At 45.0% G+C, this 22,502-nt stretch overlaps 1 protein-coding gene across 7 annotated transcripts in view; it reads right to left on the minus strand.

Moving 5' to 3' along the window:
- The window catches only part of PCMTD2 (protein-L-isoaspartate (D-aspartate) O-methyltransferase domain containing 2), a 40,051-nt gene extending 17,788 nt beyond the window's left edge, over window positions 1-22,263 (minus strand). Inside the window, exons 1-3 of one of the 7 annotated variants that reach the window (XM_056548352.1) lie at window positions 22,115-22,263; window positions 14,251-14,354; window positions 1,831-2,159 (exon numbers count right to left, since the gene is read on the minus strand). In XM_056548352.1, coding sequence (XP_056404327.1) covers window positions 1,831-2,137 — 307 coding nt within the window. In that variant the 5' untranslated portion in view covers window positions 2,138-2,159; window positions 14,251-14,354; window positions 22,115-22,263. The other 6 variants (XM_056548355.1, XM_056548353.1, XM_056548356.1 and 3 more) reach the window with 6 other exon arrangements.
- Window positions 22,264-22,502: the final 239 nt, after the last annotated feature.

The following is a 22,502-nucleotide window of genomic DNA, read 5'->3' on the forward strand; positions in this document are numbered from 1 at the left end:
TAGATTTTTTTGCTTAAATTCTTCACTGTTTTCAACATATCTGCTTGCTTTCCAACCAATGCTTCTATCCCAATTGCAAAACCAAAACAGCCATCAGATCATGCTGGAAATTGTACTTTTGCAAGAGCTGAAGAGCCACCGGTTGGAGAGCACATTCCAAGTGGCTCATCTTAGAGTGTTTGCACATTTTAAATGGGTGCCGTCATAAAAAAAAAAAAAAAAAAAAAAACTTGTGAATGTCAGATTAATCAAACATTTTGAGTGAGTGTTCAAACCCAGACCAGTCACAAGAACAACCCAGGATAAAAGTGTGGGCTTGACAAGTTCTCTCCAGGATCTGTTATGTGACCGTCACGGGAGAAAATAAAGCTTGTTGTAATGATAAGTCAGGGTTTTATCAAAACTTATGAAGAGGAAAAGTCGACAAGTTGCCTATAGCAACCAGATTGCTACTTTTATTTTTGTAAATGCCTCTGAAAAATAAAAGCAGCAATCTGGTTGGGTTGCTATGGGCAACTTTTACTCAGCACTGGTCTTGATTAGTCTCTGACCCAAGCGATGTCTCTAGGAAATGGCAAGTTTTTATGCCCCCCCAACATGTTGCTCTCAAGCTGTTACCAAACTACAACTTCCAGCTGAAGGCTGCCAGAGCATGTCAGAAACTGTAGTTTTAAGGCCCATTCACACATTGTTTGCAATGGATTCTGCTCCATCATTCACACTATGAAATTTCCACAACGTTCCACTAAGTAAATTCTGGATGCTAGACTCCTAAAATGATGAACATTTTTATTCTTTCTGCAGATTCCGCTTAAAAATGCATTGTTACTAAGGGTGGAATCTCAGTCCAAAGTGTCTCTGGGCAGAGATTCTGTAGTGTGAGTGGGCCCTTACAACAGCAGAAGAGCCACAGGTTGGGGATTAAAGGGGTATTCCAGGCAAAACCTTTTTTTATATACACATCAACTGGCTCCGGAAAGTTAAACAGATTTGTAAATTACTTCTATTAAAAAATCTTAATCCTTCCAATAGTTATTAGCTTCTGAAGTTTTCTGTCTAACTGCTCAATGATGATGTCACGTCCCGGGAGCTGTGCATGATGGGAGAATATCCCCATAGGAACTGCACAGCTCCCGGGACGCGAGTCATCAGAGAGCAGTTAGACAGAAAACAACAACTCAACTTCAAAAGCTAATAACTATTGGAAGGATTAATATTTTTTAATAGAAGGAATTTACAAATCTGTTTAACTTTCCGGGGCCAGTTGATATATGAATAAAAGTTTTGGCCTGGAATACCCCTTTAATTCTTTGACTGAATGGAAGGATCTATATAGTTTTGACAATTCTCTAAAAGATAAACCCAGCAGCACCAAGATCCCTCATGTCCTGGAATTGTAACTGATAGCTTTGACTTACACATATATTGTGACAAACCCTAAGCAGAGCAAGAAGGCAGATCTTGAAAACATTGTTAAAAGGGGTACACCCCTGGAATAGATTTTTTTTTTTTTTTTTTTAAATCAACTGGTGCCAGAGTTACAGATTTGTAGCTTACTTCTATTTAAAAATCTTAACCCTTCCAAAAATGGACAGTTCCTAAAATGGACAGAAGTGTCAGCAGAGAGCACTGATCAGGCAGAAAGGAAGTTAAAAAAGAAAAGAACTTCCTTTGGAAAATACAGCAGCTGATAAATACTGGAAGGGTTAAGATTTTTAAATAGAAGTAATTTACAAATCTGTTCAACTTTCCGGCACCAGTTGATTAAAAAAAGGTTTCCAAGTGGAGTACCCCTTTAAAGAACAAAACAGAAACATTTGTATTACTCACCCAAGATGAGTCCCACCATAGTGCTTAGATATCCAGTTCCGCTGCCCAAGTTCAAGAAGGACAGGCCCGGCTGTAACTCCAAAGCCTCCATCACCTCAGAATATATGCAGGGGGCAGACAAATGGATATTTCCATGCTTCCAGGCTAAGTCTTTATACGCAATTCCTTTAAATTCATCCAGGTAGTAATCTGCACGGTCAATAGCGCGAAAAGCCTGCTCCACCTCTTCGGTTCGGATGTACTGAGCCTCCTTTAAGTTGTCAATCAGGTCGTCATTGTCCTCTCCCGCACTCACTGCCCCTCCCATTTTGGATAGAACCCCTTTTCAGCTGTTCAAGAAGGGTAAAAGCAAAACAGATTATGTAAGCATTTACAATACACAAATCTCATCTGCTTTACATCACTAAACATCACAGCCAGTTGCAAAATTATAACTCCCATCATGCTTTAACAGCATGAAGCCTCACTTTGATTTATCAAGACCGTCTCACTTGAGAGACCGCCACCACCACCACTAGCTTGTGACAGGGAAGCTGCTATGTCTAAATGCTCACTGTAGTCCCTGGATCACTTAATCCATACAGCAGCTGTGACATCAGGAAGTTCCGCCCATGCCCCAAGTCCACTACCAGAACGCAAGATATGGAGCAAGATAGCGGGACAGCAGAACCATGGAACAGGGACAAGTATAGTTGTCATCAGTGTCGCCTGCACTTTACACCCACATCAACAGGGTAGTGGGATAACACTGATGACAGTTCTCCGCAGCGCGCACAGCATTCGGAGCTAAAAGTTTCAAATGCAGCCGGAAGGAGTACCCCTTCAATTTTCATTGTTGTGTTTTTGTTTTTCTTTTTTCTCACCTACAGACCCATATGAGGGCTTTATTTTTGGGCGACTGATTGTACTTTTGTAATGACCTCATTTTACCATAAGATGTACCATGAAACCAAAAAAATTATTTGCGGGCAGAAATTTATAAGAAAACTGCAATTTAGCAACTTTTGGGTGGTTTGGTTTTTACGCAGTGCACTTTATGGCAAAAAGGATATTGTATTTATTCTGTAGGTCAATGCGACTAATACAACACACAATTTATATACACTGCTTTAAAAAAAAAAAAAAAAAAAAAAAAAAAAAAAAAAACACTTAAAGGGGTTCTCCGGTGCTTAGACATCTTCTCCCCTATCCAAAGGATAGGGGATAAGATGCCTGATCGCGGGAGTCCTGTCGCTGGGGACCCCCGGGATCTTGCACGCACGGCACCCCGTTTTTAACCCCTTAAGGGTTTTTCCGTTTTCTCATTTTCAATTTTCCCTCCTTAACTTTCAAAAATCATAACTAAAATTTTCACCTAAAATTCTATATGATGGCTTTTGCGTCACTAATTCTACTTTGTAATGACAGTCGTTTTACCCAAAAATCTAAGGTGAAACGGGAAAAAAAATAAAAAAATCAATGTGCGACAAAATTGATGAAAAAAAAAAAAAAAAAAAACACAATTTTGTACGTTTTGGGGACTTCCGTTTTTACGCAGTACATTTTTTGGCAAAAATGATACCTTATCTTTATTCTGTAGGTCCATACGGTTAAAATGATACCCTACTTATATAGGTTTGATTTTGTATCCCTTCAGAAAAAAAAAAATCATGAATCCATGCAGGAAAATTTATACGTTTAAAATGGTCATCTTCTGACCCCTATAACTTTTTTATTTTTCTGTGTTCAGGGCGCTATGATGGCTCATTTTTTGCGTCATGATCTGAAGTTTTTAGCGGTACCATTTTTATTCTGATCAGACTTTTTGATCACTTTTTAGTGGTATAAAGTGATCAAAAATGCGCTATTTTGGACTTTGGAGTTTTTCTGCGCGTACGCCATTGAACGTGCGGTTTAAAAAGTGGTATATTTTTATAATTCGGACATTTTCGCACGCGGAGATACCACATTTTTTATTCTTCGAAATGCCGGGTGATTCAAACTTTTATTAGGGGAAGGGATAATTGAAAGGGTTAATGTTTTATTTTTTATTTTCACTTTTCTTATGCAATATTATAGCTCCTATAGGGGGCTATAACATTGCATTAACTGATCTTTTACACTGATTGATGCATCTCCATAGGAATGGATCAATCAGTGTTTTCGGCGATTGAATGCTCAAGCCTGGATCTCAAGCTTGAAGCATTCAATCGGCGATCGGACAGCGCAGGAGAAGGTAAGAAGACCTCCTCCTGTGCTACAGCTGTTCGGGATGCCGCGATTATACCGTGGCGATCCTGAACAGCTCCCTGAGCAAACCGGCAACTTTCACTTTCGTTTTTAGCCGCGATCAGTGCTGCGCGCTATTAGAGGCGGGTCCCGGCTTCACTATGACGCCAGGCCCGCCGCGATATGAAGCGGGGTCACCGTGTGACCCCGTGTTATATCGCAGGACCGGGACCCAGGACGTACCCATACGTCCTGGGTCCTTTAGAGGTTAATCGTCCCCGGAGCGTCCCGCCCCCATGTGACGTCACGCTCCGCCCCTCAATGCAAGCCTATGGGAGGGGGCGTGACAGCTATCACGCCCCCTCCTATAGGCTTGCATTGAGGGGCGGAGCGTGATCAGGCATCTTATCCCCTATCCTTTGGATAGGGGATAAGATGTCTAAGCACCGGAGAACCCCTTTAAACAACACAATGTAACTCCAAGTCAATCACACTTCTGTGAAATCACACTGTCCACTCTTGAAGCAACACTGATTGACAATCAATTTCACATGATGTTGTGCAAATGGAACAGACAACAGGTGGAAATTATAGGCAATTAGCAAGACACCCCCATTAAACGAGTGGTTCTGCAGGTGGTGACCACAGACCTCTTCTCAGTTCCTATGCTTCCTGGCTGATGTTTTGGTCACTTTTGAATGCTGGCGGTGCTTTCACTCTAGTGGTAGCACTAGAGGGCGTCTACAACCCACACAAGTGGCTCAGGTAGTGCAGCTCATCGAAGATGGCACATCAATGCGAGCTGTGGCAAGAAGGTTTGCTGTGTGTCAGCGTAGGGCTGGGCGGTATACTGGTTCATACCGAATACCAACATTTTTGTCCTGCACGATATGAATTTTTCCCCATACCGCAATAACGGTTTGTCCCCATCGGGTTAAATACTTACATATCACCCGCAAGCGCTGCCCTCCTCGTCCTCCTGTTTGTTGCGGGCCGCCGGCGCTGACTCTATACTGTACGCTGTATCCCTATGCCCGGGCTGCAAAAGGTAAACAAAATAAAACTTTAACTCACCTTCCCTCTCGGTCCAGACCCGCTTCCTAGGGAATGGTACGTCAGACAGCCGTCAGCCTATCACTGGCCGCAGCGATGTTCCACCTCGACTGGTGATAGGTAGAGCGCACTGTCATGTAAGAAGCCGGCTGGCTTCTTACATGACAGTGGGCTCAGCCCATCACCAGCCGATGGGGCCGGTGATAGGCTGACGGCTGTCCGACGTTCCATGTCCTAGGAATGTCAGCGGCCTACAACAAACAGGAGGACGAGGAGGGCAGCGCTTGCGGGTGATATATAAGTATTTACCCTGATGGGGCTGGGCTGATAATTTTTTTTTTTTGTGGGGGGGGGGGGGGGGGGTGCCATTATATACCGTGGAACCGCCTTAAGTTACAAAAATACCGTGATACACATATTTGGACATGCCGCCCAAACCTATGTAAGCGTAGTGTCCAGAGCATGGAGGTGCTACCAGGAGACAGGCCAGTACATCAGGAGACGTGAAGGAGGCCATAGGAGGGCAACAACTCAGCAGCAGGACCGCTACCTCCGACTTTGTGCAAGGAGGAGCACTGCCAGAGCCCTGCAAAATGACCTCCAGCAGGCCACAAATGTGCATGTGTCCACTCAAACGTTCAGAAACAGACTCCATGAGGGTGGGGGTTGTGCTTAAATCCCAACACCGTGCAGGACGTTTAGCACTTGCCAGAGAACACCAAGATTGGCAAATTTGCCACTGGTGTCCTGTGCTCTTCACAGATGAAAGTAGGTTCACACTGAGCACATGTGACAGTCTGGAGAAGCAGTGGAGAACGTTCTGCTGCCTGCAACATCCTCCAGCATGACCGGTTTGCAGGTGGGTCAGTAATGGTGTGGGGTGGCATTTCTTTGGGGGCCGCACAGCCCTCCATATGCTTGCCAGAGGTAGCCTGACTGCCATTAGGTACAGAGAGGAGATCCTCAGACCCCTTGTGAGACCATATGCTGGTGCGGGTGGCCCTGGGTTCCTCCTAATGCTAGACCTCATGTGGCTGGAGTGTGTCAGCAGTTCCTGCAAGAGGAAGGCATTGATGCTATGGACTGGCCCGCCCGTTCTCCAGACCTTAATCCGATTGGGCACATCTGGGACATCATGTCTCGCTCCCTCCACCAACCACAGACTGTCCAGGAGTTGGCAGATGCTTTAGTACAGGTCTGTGTGTGTGGGGGGGGGGGGAGGGGAACACATCCCTCAGGAGACCATCCACCTCATCAGGAGCATGCCCAGGCGTTGTAGGGAGGTCATACAGGCACGTGGAGGACGGGGACACACACACACACACTCATTTGACTTGATTTACGGACATTACATCAAAGTTAGATCAGCCTGTAGTGTGGTTTTCCACTTTGTTTTTGAGTGTGACTCCATAGCCAGACTTCCGCTGCCTGGATCACCACTGCCTGTCATTAGCAGTTAGAGTCCAAAACTTACTGTTCTGAAGCAAGCACAGCTCATGCACTCGCTTCAGAGCCCCTTAAAAGGGGAACTCCGGTGGAAACAAGTAGAAAACAAATGTTTTCAAATCAACTGGTGCCTGAAAGTTAAACAGATTTGTAATTTACGTCTATTAAAAAAATATTAGTACTTAGCTGCTATAGCTGCTAAATATTAGTACTTAACTGTATAAAAGATACATTTGTGAAATTTATTTTCTGTCTGACAACAGTGTTCTCTGCTGACACCCTTTTCCGTGTCAGGAACTGTCCAGATTAGAAGCATATGCCCATAGAAAACCTCTCCTGCTCTAGACAGTTCCTGACACTGACAGAGGTGTCAGTAGAGAGTACTGTGGTCAGAAAAAAAAAAAGCACAAATTTCTCTGTAGTATATCTGGAGCATACAGCAGCTGATAAGTACTAGAAGGGTTAAGAATTTTAACTAGAAGTGATTTACAAATCTGTTTAACTTTCTTCCACCAGTTAATTTGAAAACTTCAAAAACATTTTTCCCATAAAAATAGATTAAAAAAGTTTTATATGTGCATCAATAAAAAGTACAGAACACGGCGCAAAAAATTATCCCACATACCACCGCTTATATGGAAAAATTAAGTTATAGGTCTTTAAAATAGAGGGATTTTAAACGTACTAATCTGGTTAAAAAGTATTTTTGTTTTTTTAAGCACAACTGTAATGGAAAAGTATGTAATCATGGGTATCATTTTAATCGTATTGACCCAAAGAACAAACACGTCATTTTGTACAGTGTGAAAACGAAACCTTCCAAAATTACAGTTTTCTTTTTAATTTCTCCACAGAAATAGTATTTTATTGGTTGCACCATACATTTTATGGTAGAGTGATGGCATTACAAAGGACAACTGGTCGCGCAGAAATCAAGCCCTCATACTAGTCTGTGGATTAAAATATAAAATGATTTTTTTAAAGGTAAGGAGGAAAAAACAAAAGTGTGAAAAATTAGATTGTCAGTCCTTAAATCCAAAATGGGCTGAGTCCTTAAGGGGCCCAGGACACAAGGGCATACCTGTAAGCCCGTAATCCTTAACAGTGTTTTTTTTTTTTAACCCCTTCCCGCAGAATGGCATATATAAACGCGGGGTTGTGCAGTGCGTTCGCGCATCCTGGCGTTTTTATATGCCATTCAGTTAGCCCGGCGATGCGCAGCATCGCACGGGTTAACTGGCAGAAGTCCCGCTGTTTCCAGCAGGGGACAACTTCTGCTTCACCCCCCAGGACCATCCATTGATGGTCCTGGTCAGCGATCACTGTGATTGGTCCCTGTGGACCAATCACAGTGATCTGGGGTGAAAGTTCAGATCCCCCGCACTGCCCGCCCCTGGAAGTCGGGCAGAACGGGGGACGATGGCTGCAGGGGCTCGCAGGGACCTGCGGCATAGGGGGGGGGAACACCAGGGGACCGACGGCCTTACCTGGAGCAGCGGCGGGACCGAGGAGCAGCGCGGGACCGGCCAGGTGGACGAGCAGCGACGGGACCGGCAGGTAAGTATGTAGTCCTCAGAGGCAGCAGTGAAGATCTTCACTGCTGCTTCTAGAAGTCTGAAAACTACAACTCCCAGCATGCCTAGACAGCCTTTGGCTGTCTGGGCATGCTGGGAGTTGTAGTTTTGCAACATCTGGAGGGCCCCAGTTTGGAGACCATTGTATAATGGTCTCCAATCTGTGCTCTTCCTGATGTTGCCGAACTACAACTCCCAGCATGCCCTTCAGCTGTCTGGGCATGCTGGGAGTTGTAGTTTTGCAACAACTGGAGACACACTGGTTGGGAAACATTGTTTCTAACTCAGTGTTTCCTAACCTGTGTGCCTCCAGCTGTTGCAAAACTATAACTCCCAGCATGCACTAACAGACCATGCATGCTGGGAGTTGTGGTTTTGCAACAGCTGGTGCACCCCCCCCCCCCCCCCTGTGAATGTACAGGGTACATTCACATGGGCGAGGCTTTTACAGTGGGTTTCTCGCATCTTGAGATGGGAAACTCGCTGTAATCCCCCGCCCATGTGACTGTACCCTAAAAACACTACACTAACACAAAATAAAATGTTAAAAACCACTACATATACACATACCCCTACACAGCCCCCCTCCCCCAATAAGAACGTCCGGTACACCACTGTTTCCAAATCAGAGCTTCCAGCTGTTGAAAAACAACAACTCCCAGTATTGCCGGACAGCCGTTGACTGTCCACGCATGCTGGGAGTTTTGCAACAGCTGCAGGCACCCTGTTTGGGAATCACTGGCGTAGAATACCCCTATGTCCACCCCTATGCAAATCCCTAATTTAGGCCTCAAATGCACACAGCGCTCTCACTTTGGAGCCCTGTCGTATTTCAGGGCAACAGTTTAGGGCCACATATGGGGTATCGCTGTACTCGGGAGAAATTGCGTTACAAGGTTTGGGGGGCTTTTTCTTCTTTAACCCTTCATGAAAAGGAAAAGTTGGGGTCTACACCAGAATGTTAGTGTAAAAAAATTAAATTTTTTACACTAACATGCTGATGTTGCCCTATACTTTACATTTTCACAAGAGGTAAAAGGGAAAAAAGCCCCCCAAAATTTGTAACGCAATTTCTCCCGAGTACGGAGATACCCCATATGTGGGTGCAAAGTGCTCTGGGGGCGCACAACAAGGCCCAGAAGGGAGAGCGCACCATGTACATTTGAGGTGATTTGCAGTGTGGTGGTTGATTGTTACAGCGGTTTTGACAAATGCCAAAAAAACAAAACCCCACATGTGACCCCATTTCGGAAACGACACCCCTCACGGAATGTAATGAGGGGTGCAGTGAGAATTTACCCCCCACAGGTGTCTGACGGATCTTTGGAACAGTGGTCCGTGAAAATGAAAACTTGTACAGCCCACTGTTCCAAAGATCTGTCAGACACCAGTGGGGGGCAAATGCTCACTGTACCCCTTGTTACGTTCCTCAAGGGGTCTAGTTTCCAAAATGGTATGCCATGTGTTTTTTTTTTTGCTGTTCTGGCACCTTAGGTGCTTCCTAAATGCGACATTCTCCCGGAGCAAAATTTGCTCTCAAAAAGCCAAATATGACTCCTTCTCTTCTGAGCATTGTAGTTCACCCATAGTGCACTTCAGGTCAACTTATGGGGTACCTCCATACTCAGAAGTGATGGGATTACAAATTTTGGGGGGTATTTTCTGCTATTAACCCTTGCAAAAATGAAATTTGGGGGGAAACAAACATTTTAGTGGAAAATTTTTTTTTTTTTTTTTTTACATATGCAAAAGTCGTGAAACACCTGTGGGGTAATAAGGCTCACTTTGTTCCTTATTACATTCCTCAAGGGGTCTAGTTTCCAAAATGGTATGCCATGTGAGGGTTTTTTGCTGTTCTGGCACCATATGGGCTTCCTAAATGCAACATACCCCCCAAAAACCATTTCAGAAAAACGTACTCTCCAAAATCCCCTTATCGCTCTTTCCCTTCTGAGCCCTCTACTGCGCCCGCCGAACACTTTACATAGACATATGAGGTATGTGCTTACTCGAGAGAAATCGGGCTACAAATATAAGTATACATTTTCTCCTTTTACCCCTTGTAAAAATTCAAAAATTGGGTCTACAAGAGTGTAAAAAATGAAGATTGTGAATTTTCTCCTTCACTTTGCTTCTATTCCTGTGAAACACCTAAAGGGTTAAAATGATGACTGAATGTAATTTTGAATACTTTGGGGGGGTGCAGTTTTTATAATGGGGTCTTTTGAAGGGTCTTCATATTAGAAATATCCCACAAATCCACTTCAAACCTGAACTGGTCCCTGAAAAATAGTGAGTTTGAAAATTTTGTGAAAAATTGGAAAATTGCTGCTGAACTTTGAAGCCCTCTGGTGTCTTCCAAAAGTAAAAACTCGTCACTTTTATGATGCAGACATATTGTATATGTGAATAAAAAAATTTTTTTATTTGTAATATACATTTTCCTTACAAGCAGAGAGCTTCAAAGTTAGAAAAATGCTAAATTTTCAAATTTTTCATAAAATTTTAGGATTTTTCACAAGGAAAGGATGCAAGTTACCACAAAAATTGACCATGTTAAAGTAGAATATGTCACGAAAAAACAATCTCGGAATCAGAATGATAACTAAAAGCATCCCAGAGTTATTGTTTAAAGTGACAGTGGTCAGATGTGCAAAAAACGCTCTGGTCCTTAAGGCCAAAATGGGCTTGGTCCTGAAGGGGTTAAAGAGTTTATTTATAACTTTTCACAAAACTATACACATAAAACATGGAAGACAAGATAGTCCGCCAGAGGCAGCCCCACTGTAAGGGGAAGTCAGTACAATACAACGGTAAAAATCTGAGGTCAGCCCGCTACGGGACATCAACGCGTAGACATGACAGAAGGAGAAAAAAAAAAAAAAAAACTGTCACTCACCACACGCACACTCTCTGAAGCCCCCCCCCCCCACCTCCTTAAGTCACAGAACTCCCACTGGTAAACTATTCCGGAGAGGGGACCCGCTCCAGAGGAACCACCGATTCCTCAATCAGCAACCACGGCATCCATACCTGATCAAATTTCTTTGGGCATTTACGGCTAGTATATAGGGTCCTATATAAGGGGACATAGGTATTAATCATATTAAACCACCGAGCCAATGGGGAGGGGAAGACGTATCTTTCCAGGCCATGATTAGCACCTTACAGGCACAAAATAAGAGAAAACGAATAAAGCAGCCTCCGATGTGTACCCGAGACCAAATCATTAATTACTCCCAGCAGACACACAATAGGAGAGAACACAAAGTGAAAACCCAGATGATCTGCCAATAACTGCAACACCGACCGCCAAAAGGGCTCAACACAGGGGCATGCGTGTGGATTAGGGTACCCGTCTCCATCCCACATCTAAAACATAGGTCTGAAGAAGAGATGCCCATCCTGCACAATTTCACTGGAGTATAATAGAGGCGAAGTATCAGTCTAGCCTGAATCAGTACATCCCTTGCACTAACCCCCATAGGATAATAGGTAGTAGTGATTTCATGCCACTGTTCCTCCGACAGACCTGGAATATCCACCATCCACTTAACATAGGCTAACTCAAAAGGGATTAGGACCTACCGATTGCAACAATGTATATGCCCGAGTCAGGCCTGGCAAGGTCAGCAGTGCCCAGAAGCAGCTCCACCTCCAAAAATGCTGGAGCAACGTCAAGGGTGCCAAACTGCGCCATCACCGCGTGTCTCAGCCGGAAGTACTGGAAATGAGCACCCCGAGGGAGACTAAAGTGATCTCAGCTCAGTAAGTGTCGGGAAAGAAGGGAATTCCCCAAAAACATGCATGGCGAACTTGACCCCATAACCACTCCAGAACCCAGCAGACTCCAACCCCTGTAGGTGTTCCAAATGAGGATTACCCCACAGAGGTGCTCCAGGAGACACCGCCGGCACCGGAAAATGTCTGGAAACCACCGACCAGACCTCAGCCACCGTTTTAATAGGTAGTAGAATCCTAGTGGAAGGGACATATCGATATAAAACATTAGGCAACATTTCATACGAACCCATAAGAGCTCCCGCCAGAGCAGTTGCCGCATTCGCCAAATCCAAGTCGATCCACCAGGCCGCATAGACCAATTGGGAAGCAAAAAATAATTATGCATATTCGGAGCGGCTAAGCCTCCCTGCAATTTGGACGCCTGAAGAAGCCTGACTCAAGCGCGGCGGCTTATCCTGCCAGTAAAAGGATCTCAGTATACCATTCAGACTCAAAATATTTCTTAGGGGTGGGGAACTACAGGGGAGAGGTGGAAGAGATACAAAAACTTAGGTAAATAGATCATTTTAAAAACATTAATTCTACCCATTAGAGACAAGGGCAGGGAATTCCACGCCCGTAGCTTTGTATCAACTATGTCCAGAACTGGAGTCAGATTCAACCTCATGTAGTCTGATATACGGGCTGACACCTCCACCCCCAGGTACCTGAACTGGGACACCACCTGTAACCCCTGAAGGGAGGAAGGAACAGTCACCGATCCCCCCGCCAAAGGCATGAGTGAGGATTTGCTCCAGTTGACCCTCAACCCTGAGAGGGAACTGAACTTATCAAGGAGAACATACAGAGAATTGAGGGAGTCCCCAGTATCAGCTAGATAAACCAGAGTGTCGTCAGCATACAGAGACTCTCTTCAATAGACCCCCTAGGCAAGCCCCTAATTCCCACAGATTGGCGAATACCCGCCGCCAGCGGCTCTACCGCTAGTGCAAATAAGAACGGGGACAGCTGGCAACCCTGTCTTGTTCCCATGCCCAGTTGGAAGGACTCTGACACTTCCAAATTAGTGCGAACCCTAGCTCTCGGGTTATCATAAAGTATGCGGAAACCGGGGACCAAACCCATGAACTCCCAAGACCCCCCAAATATACATCCATTCTACTGAATCAAAGGCCTTGCATATATCTAGGCTAACCACATAACCCACAGAGTTGTCACCTTCTGCGTCCGCTATATTCAGATGTAAACGTTGCACATTAACGTCTGTAGCCCTACCCGGGATGAACGACAGCAGCTATAACCTTTCTGCCAGGAGTTTGATATCTACATTTAGGAGCGAGATGGGTCTATATGAGTCAGGCAAAGGATCCTTTCCTGGTTTGGGAAGGACCACAATCAGGGCCTCCCTCATGGAATCTGGAAGTCTCCCAGACTCCAAAATTACACTAAATAACTGTTGCAAAATAGGTATGAGCCGCTCCTCGTTCGCCCTATACCAGTCCCCAATCATTCCATCTAACCCTGGGGTTTTTCCGTTCTGAAGGGAAGAAATAGCCATAGCAATCTCCTCACCCGATATCGGGGCATCCAGAGCTTCAGCCTGGGCCAAGGTCAGTGGGGTAAGAGGCAAGCCCTTCAAAAAAAAGGTACTAAGCCTTCCGGTATACCTGACTGCTGAGAGGTGTAGAGATTGCTATAAAAGTCTTTAAACACAGTATTAATGACAATAGGATCTGACTCCAACACCCCAACAGGCCCTCGAATACATGGTATGGCAGCCATCGATCTACTCTCCCTCGCCAAGTACGCCAACAGTCTACCGTTTTTGTCCCCAAATTCAAATATAGCAGCTTCTCTATCCACCAATCTCTTTTGAATGCGTTTCTTCTGTAGTATCAGCAGTGTCCTTTGAGCTACCAACCATTTACGTTCATCATCAGGATTAGGATCGCTCACCACCTCTGCCTCCAGAATGCCAATCTCTGACTGTAGAGAGATTTCCCTAGCGGCACATAACCTCCTCTGCCCCGACACTCCCACCATAAAGGCTCCCCTGACATGCGCCTTATATGCACCCCACTGAACCAATTTATCCGCATGAGAAGAATTGTGCTCCCAGAAACAATTGTGAGCCTCTAACAGGGATGCCGACACCACCTCCTCCCGAAGCCAGCCAGGGTGCATCCGCCAGAGTCTGGAGGAGAGGTGTGGGCCTAGACACAAAGATATTAAGAGGGCCGAATGATCAGAGATCCCACTAGTGGTATATCTGACATCGCTCAACAACGGCAGAAGATCTGAGGAAGCGTAAGCGAGGTCAATTCTAGAAAATGTCTTATGGACCGCTGAAAAAAATTAAAAACACCCGGTCAGACGGATGCTTCCAGTGCCAAACCTCAGTAAATGATCATTTCAAACAGCAATCAATCAGTCTAGCGGATCCCGGGTCAGCTGCTCAAGTGCGATCGACCGTTGGATCTGGGACTGCGTCGAAATCTCCTACGAATAATACAGGGAGAGAAGGAAAAGTTAGTAATTTAGAAACCACACTATCCAAGACATCCAACTGAAAGGGAGGAGGAACATAGAAAAAAAAAAAAATAAAATAGAAAATGTGCCGCATGCAGGGAACACTGAATTATCACAAACCTGCCAAAATGATCACATGCTACTTGATCTATCACTATAGGAAGAGATTTAGTCACTAGAACAGAAACCCCCCTTGCCGAAGAAGAGTAGGAAGAATGAAACCCCCTCACTATCCAAGCCCGTTTCATCCTTAACAGGTTAAAGGGGTTATCCAGGAATATATATATCAACTGGCTCCAGAATGTTAAACAGATTAAACAGATTTGTAAATTACTTCTACTAAATCTAAATCCTTTCAGTACTTATGAGCTTCTGAAGTTAAGGTTGTTCTTTTCTGTCTAAATCCTCTCTGATGACGTGTTTCGGGAACCACCCAGTTTAGAAGAGGTTTGCTATGGGGATTTGCTTCTAAACTGGGCAGTTCCCGAGACACGTGTCATCAGAGAGGACTTAGACAGAAAAGAACAACCTTAACTTCAGAAGCTCATAAATACTGAAAGGATTTAGATTTTTTAATAGAAGTAATTTACAAATCTGTTTAGCTTTCTAGAGCCAGTTGATTTAAAAAAAATAAATAAAGTTTTCGTGGATAACCCCTTTAACGACGCAGGACGTATATTTACGTCCTGCGCTGGCTCCCCCCGATATGAAGCGACCCTGCATCACATTGCGTCGGTCCCGGCGCTCATCAACGGCCGGGACCCGCGGCTAATACCACACATCGCCGATTGCGGCGATGTGCGGTATTAACCCTTTAGAAGCGGCGGTCCCTATGGGACCTATAACACTGCAAAAAAAAAGTTTAGAAAAGTGTTAATAAAGGTCATTTAACCCCTTCCCTAATAAAAGTTTGAATCACCCCCCTTTTCCCCCCATTAAAAAGAAAAAAAAAAAAAAAAAAAAAAAACTGTAAATAAAAATAAACATGTGGTATCGCCGCGTGCCTAAATGTCCGAACTATAAAAATATATCATTAATTAAACCACACGGTCAATGGCGTACACGTAAAAAAATTCTAAAGTCCAAAAAAGCGTTTTTTGGTCACTTTTTATAAAATTAGAAAATAAAAGAAAATGAATAAAAAATGAATAAAAAGTGATCAAAACAAAAATCTTACCGATAAAAACTTCAGATCACGGCGCAAAAAATTAGCCCTCATACCGCCCTGTACGTGGAAAAATAAAAAAGTTATAGGGGTCAGAAGAGGACATTTTTAAACGTATACATTTTCCTGCATGTAGTTATGATTTCTTCAAGAAGTCCGACAATATCCAACCTATATAAGTAGGGTATCATTTTAACCGTATGGACCTACAGAATAATGATAAGGTATCATTTTTACCGAAATATGCACTGCGTAGAAACGGAAGCCCCCAAAAGTTACAAAATGGCGTTTTTTCTTTGATTTTGTCGCACAATGATTTTTTTTTTTCGTTTCGTCGTGAATTTTTGGGTAAAATGACTGATGTCACTGCAAAGTAGAATTGGCGACGCAAAAAATAAGCCATAATATGGATTTTTAGGTGGAAAATTGAAAGGGTTATGGTTTTTAAAAGGTAAGGAGGAAAAAACTAAAGTGCAAAAACGGAAAAACCCCGAGTCCTTAAGGGGTTAAGGCCCCTTTCACACTACAAAATTCCTTTGTTTTAACTCCTTGGGGACGAAGGGCGTATGCATACGCCCTCGCGTCCCGTCACTTAAGGATGGAGGGCGTATCCATACACCCTCCGTATTTCCGATCACTGCCGCTCGCCGGGCGGTGATCGGACCAGGATGCCTGCTGATATTTATCAGCAGGCATCCCGTGACAATGCCTAGGGGGGGTCCTGAGACCCCGCCCATATCGGCGATCACAGCAAATCGCAGGTCAATTCAGACCTGCCATTTGCCGCGATCCAGGCAAATCGGGTCACTGGTGACCCGATCTCCCGGAAAATAAGACTGCTCGGAGCTGTCAGAGACAGCTCCGACCAGCCTAAAGCATAGGAGCGGGGTGGCAATGTAGCCACCCCCTTCAATCCCCTGCCATTGGTCGGTCAGGCTGACCACCAATGGCAGGAGGGGGGCGGGGGGTTACAGTTCATTTCCGCCCGCTCTGCGCACCGATTAAAGTCGGTACAGAGCGGGGGGAACACGGGCGGCGAGTGGGGGGACATGACCCCGGCGGCGGCATCCAGGAGCAGCGGTGGCAGGCGGAAGAGCGACGGACGGAAAGTGCGGCAGAAAGGCTGCAGTGAAGATCGCGATAAGTGATCTTCACTGTGGCCTTCTAAAAGCAGCAAAACTACAACTCCCAGCATGCCCACACAGCCAAAGGCTGTCTGGGCATGCTGGGAGTTGTAGTTTTGCAACATCTGGAGGGTCACAGTTTGGAGACCACTGTAGTGGTCTCTAAATTGTGGTCCTCCAGATGTTGCAAAACTACAACTCCCAGCATGCACTGACTGTCTGGGCATGCTGGGAGTTGTAGTTTTGCAACATCTGAAGTGGCACAGTTTGGAGACCACTATATGGTGGTCTCCAAACTGTAGCCCTCCAGATGTTTCAAAACTACAACTCCCAGCATGCCCAGACAGTCAGGGATGCTGGGCGTGTTGTTCTGCAATATCTGGCTCTTCAGATGTTGCAGAACTACAACTCCCAGCATGCCTGGACAGTCTGGGCATGCTTGCAGTTGTAGTTTTGCAACATCTGGAGGGCTACAGTTTGGAGACCACTGTTCTTCCCCAGTTGTTGCATAACTACAACTCCTAGCATGCCCAGACTGTCCAGGCATGCTGGGAGTTGTAGTTCGGCAACATCTGAAGGGCCAGATATTGCAGAACTACACGCCCAGCATCCCTGACTGTACGGGCAACAGCTGTAGGCACACTGGTTGGGAAACACTGAGCTAGAGTCTGTTTCCTAACTCAGTGATTCCAACCCGTGTGCCTCCAGCTGTTGCAAAACTACAACTCCCAGAGTGCACTGACAGACCGTACATGCTGGGAGTTGTAGTCTTGCAACAGCTGGAGGCACATGGGTTGGAATCACTGAGCTAGAGTCTGTTTTCTAACTCAGTGGTTCCCCACCAGGGTGCCTACAGCTGTTGTAAAACTACAACTCCCAGCATGTACGGTCTGTCATTGCATTCTGGGAGTTGTCATTTTGCCCCAGCTGAAGGTTTGGGGTGCCCCCTCCCTTGGGGCGCCCCCCCATGTGAATGTACAGGGTACATTCACACGGGCGGGTTTACAGTGGGTTTCCTTCAAGGAAACTTACTGTGAACCCCCGCCTGTGTGAATGTACCCTAAAAACACTACACTACACTAACAAATAATAAAAAGTAAAACACTACACATACACCCCCTTACATGTCGCACCCCCCCCCCAATAAAAATGAAAGACGTCTCATACGGCAGTGTTTCCTAAACGGCGCCTCCAGCTGTGGCAAAACCACAACTCCCAGTGTTGCCGGACAGCCATAGACTGTCCTGGCAGGCTGGGAGTCTTGCAACAGCTGGAGGCACCCTGTGGGAGACACTGCTGTAGGGTTTTGGTGGAGACAAGCCCCATCCTTGTAATCGGGTCCATCCCTACTGCAAATTCCTTATTCAGGCCTCAAATGCGCATGGCGCTCTCTCACTTCAGAGCCCTGTCGTATTTCAAGGCATCTCCGTACTCGGGAGAAATTGCCTAACAAATTTTGGGGGGATTTTTCTCCCATTACCCTTTGTAGAAATGGTAAATTTGGGGAAAAAAACCTGCACTTTAGTGAAAACATTTGCTTCTTCATTTACACATCCGAAGAAAAAAATCGTCAAACACCTGTGGGGTGTTAAGGCTCACCTGACCCCTTGTTACGTGCCTTGAGGGGTGTAGTTTCCAAAATGGTATGCCATGTGTTTTGTTTTGTTTTTTTGCTGTTCTGGCACCATAGGGGCTTCCTAAATGCGACATGCCCCCAAAAACCATTTCAGCAAAATTCACTCTCCAAAATCCCATTGTCGCTCCTTCCCTTCTGAGCCCTCTACTGCGCCCGCCGAACACTTGACATACACATGAGGTATTTCCATACTCGAGAGAAATTGGGTTACAAATTTTGGGGGGCTTTTTCTCCTTTTACCCCTTGTAAAATTTCAAAAACTGGGTCTACAAGAACATGAGAGTGTAAAAAATTAAGATTTTGAATTTTCTCCTTCACTTTGCTGCTATTCCTGTGAAACACCTAAAGGGTTAACAAACTTACTGAATATCATTTTGAATACTTTGAGGGGTGCAGTTTTTATAATGGGGTCATTTATGGGATATTTCTAATATGAAGGCCCTTCAAATCCACTTCAAAACTGAACTGGCCCCTAAAAAATTCCGATTTTGAAAATTTTGTGAAAAATTTGAAAATTGCTTCTGAACTTTGAAGCCCTCTGGTGTTTTCCAAAAGTAAAAACATGTTAAGGCTGGGTTCACACTACGTTTTGTCCCATACGGGAGCGCATACGGCAGGAGGGAGCTAAAACCTCGCGCTCCCGTATGTGACCGTATGCGCTCCCGTATGCCATTCACTTCAATGAGCCGACCGGAGTGAAACGTTCGGTCTGGTCGGCTCATTTTTGCGCCGTATGCGCTTTGACAACCGGACCTAAAACCGTGGTCAACCACGGTTTTAGGTCCGGTTGTAAAAGCGCATACGGCGCTCCCTCCCTCCTGCCGTATGCGCTCCCGTATGGGACAAAACGTAGTGTGAACCCACCCTAACTTTATGATGCAAACATAAAGCAGACATATTGTATATGTGAATCAAAATATTATTTATTTAGAATGTTTATTTTCCTTACAAGCAGAGAGATTCAAAGTTAGAAAAATGCAAAATTTTCATCAAATTTTGGAATTTTTCACCAAGAAATGATGCAAGTATCGACAAAAATTTACCACTAAAATAAAGTAGAATATGTCACGAAAAAACAATCTCGGAATCAGAATGAAAAGTAAAAGCATTCCAGAGTTATTAATGCTTAAAGTGACAGTGGTCAGAATTGCAAAAAATGCTCCCGTCCTTAGGGTTATAATGGGCTCCGTCCCCAAGAGGTTAAAGATCTGTTTGAAGTTACGTCTGAAAATCTGCTGAAAACGTTAGTTACAAAATCTTATACGGCAGCTAGAAAATCCCATTATAGTCTATGGGATTTTTCTAATAGCCGTTTTAACCCGTTATTAATAACGGATGTTATTTTGTGACTTAAGATAGTAACGGGAGCACTATTTTTCCCGTTACTATCTTCCGTCACAATCGCTGCGGATGGCTATTAACCCTTTAGGATCACCGCTGTCAAAGATGACAGCAGTGTCTAAAGGGATCTTTTAACCATCCCTGGTGGTCTAGAGGGGTGGATCGCCCCCCGCAGCCAGAGGGCTTACCTCTGCATCCATGGCTGCCCCCATAGATCTGCATTTGATTGAGCCTGCCTTGGAGTTCCATAGAACTGCATTGATCTGTATGAGGAATCTAAATGATTCCTCCTAAATAAAATAAAAAAAATTATGTTAAAAACACCCATTAACCCCTTCCATATTAGAGGTACGTTCACACGGTCGGATTTGCGGGTTTCCCGCTGCTTATTTGAAAGGGGGCAGGCTCTTCTCGGCTGAATGAATACTCATAAGCGACGCTGACGTCAGTGCCAGTTAAGCGCCGAAGCCCCGCCCGTGCCAGTTACAGGAAGATTTCAACAGATAATAAAACTACAATTACGGGAGAACGGCGGCGCAGATCCGGACAAGGTAGGGCTCATTTTAATCAGAGTCTCCCGCACTATCCACCAGTACCTGTGGATAGTGCAGGAGAATTCAAGTGACAGTTTTCCTTTAAAAGAGGTACTCCAGGTACTCCAGTGGAAAACTTTTAATTTTTAAATCAACTGATGCTAGAAAGTTAAACAGATTTGTAAATGACTTCTATTAAAAAATCTTAATCCTTCTTGTACTTATTAGCTGCTGAATACTACAGAGGAAATTATTTTCTTTTTGGAACACAGAGCTCTCTGCTGACATCATGAGCACAGTGCTCTCTGCTGACATCTCTGTCCATTTTAGGAACTGTCCAGAGCAGCATATGTTTGCTATGGGGATTTTCTTCTACTCTGGAAAGTTCCTAAAATGGACAGAGACGTCAGCAGAGAGCACTGTGCTCATGATGTCAGCAGAGAGCTCTGTGTTCCAAAAAGAAAAGAATTTCCTCTGTAGTATTCAGCAGCTAATAAGTACTGGAAGGGTTACAATTTTTTAATAGAAGTAATTTTACAAATCTGTTTAACTTTCTGGCACCTGTTGATTAAAAAAAAAAAAATAAATACCCCTTTATGTGTGCATTAAGTGATACCTAAATAAGCAGATAAGCCATTCAGGAGCATGAAAAAGCTAGGTGAGATATCCCCACCTTGCTTTTCTATGCTTCTAAACAGCATAGCCACTTATAGCAGTATCACTTTTTTGCACAGGTAAACTTTAGAACTCATAATAGCCCCTGTAAATTACTAGCAACCATGTAGGTTTCTGTACTAAGCAGATGTGCCATTCAGGTACCTGGAAAAGCTGAAGAATAGTGTTCAGCTGTCTTCAGCTTTATCACTTTAGAACTAGACTATAGGCTGTGTGCTGGAGAAGGAAATGGTAAGAAATTCACAGGGAGCAGGAATAATAATATTAAAAATAAATAAATGTGTCCTGTGCAGGGCTCTAGTACAGGCTCAGACCTAAGTGCTGTACAATGCCCCATATGGCACTAAGAATAAGTCAACACATCAGAGTGGTGTATAGTCTCCCCCTGCAGGACACTTTAGGGTAAAACAAGCTCAGGTCTAAGAGCAGTATAGGGCAGCGTTTCCCAACCAGGGTGCCTCCAGCTGTTCCAAAACTACATCTCCCAGTATGCCCAGACAGCCTTCGGCTGTCTGGGCATACTGGGAGATGTAGTTTTGCAACAGCTGGGGGCACCCTGGTTGGGAAACCCTGGTATAGGGTCACCCAGCACTATGTATGTAGCATGTCCCTAAGGCACCCCTGGCAAGGATCTTCATAGAGAAGACAATACACATACTGGACAGCAGTATAGGCTCACCCTGCACTATGCAGCACTGTGTAGTGCCCCCTACTGGACACTAGGATAAAAAAAAATATAAAAATAAAAAAGAAGCAAGCCTTGCAGACTCTCCCTGCAGCATTGGTAATGCCTGGTATTTAATTCCCTGTAGGGGGCGTGTTAAGACAACACAAATAGCAGCGATGCAATAGCTCACACTGCAATGCCCCATAATACACAAATACAGGGAGCAAGACAAGGCACCTACTGGAGAGCTGTAGAGTCTCACAATACGCCCCCCGCAGGATGCAAGAGGCACTGCACACTATGACATACCTTCACACCCAGCACCACCAGAGATATGCGTCACAATATGCTGTACAGAGATAAAGCTCCCCCTGCAGGATACAAGAGGAATCACGTCGGCTGGTGGGTGATATAATGAACTACTATGAGTTAGTTACCCTAAAGCGCCCTCTGCAGGAGAGAAGCGGCATAGCTCCAAGCCCAGACTGAGTGGGGCGCTACATAGCGGGCCTGAGTCTAGAGTTTGCCCCTGTGCTGCTTCCACACACGCGGCGCTCCCGGGGTTGCAGGAGTGTACACGGCGTGTTACCTCAGTACGGCCCGGAGAGAGGCCGAGGCTGCAGTCGGTGCTCGGTAGTGACGCGCTTCCCACACTCGCTCACCTCCTGCTGTAAACACACAACCACCTGACCGCACCTTACGTCACCAGACAGGCTAATGAGCTGGGCGGGACTCCACCGAAACACCGCCCTCCTAACTGCTCATGCGCCGACATTTGCCTTGTGATGGCCATTTGATGCGGGCGCTCTGTGGGCGGGAAACTCTTCAGGGTCTGAGCGGAGTCCTGTCATGGAGATGGATTCGGAGATACACGAAGCCAAAACGACAGTGTCTACGAGAAACTACACATACCATATTATTCTGTTCACTTGTGACTGAAAGGTCGTGTTCAGCTCTGTAGTAGCCTATCTTAGGCT

Source organism: Hyla sarda, chromosome 12 (assembly GCF_029499605.1).
Source record: "Hyla sarda isolate aHylSar1 chromosome 12, aHylSar1.hap1, whole genome shotgun sequence".
Taxonomy (NCBI): domain Eukaryota; kingdom Metazoa; phylum Chordata; class Amphibia; order Anura; family Hylidae; genus Hyla; species Hyla sarda.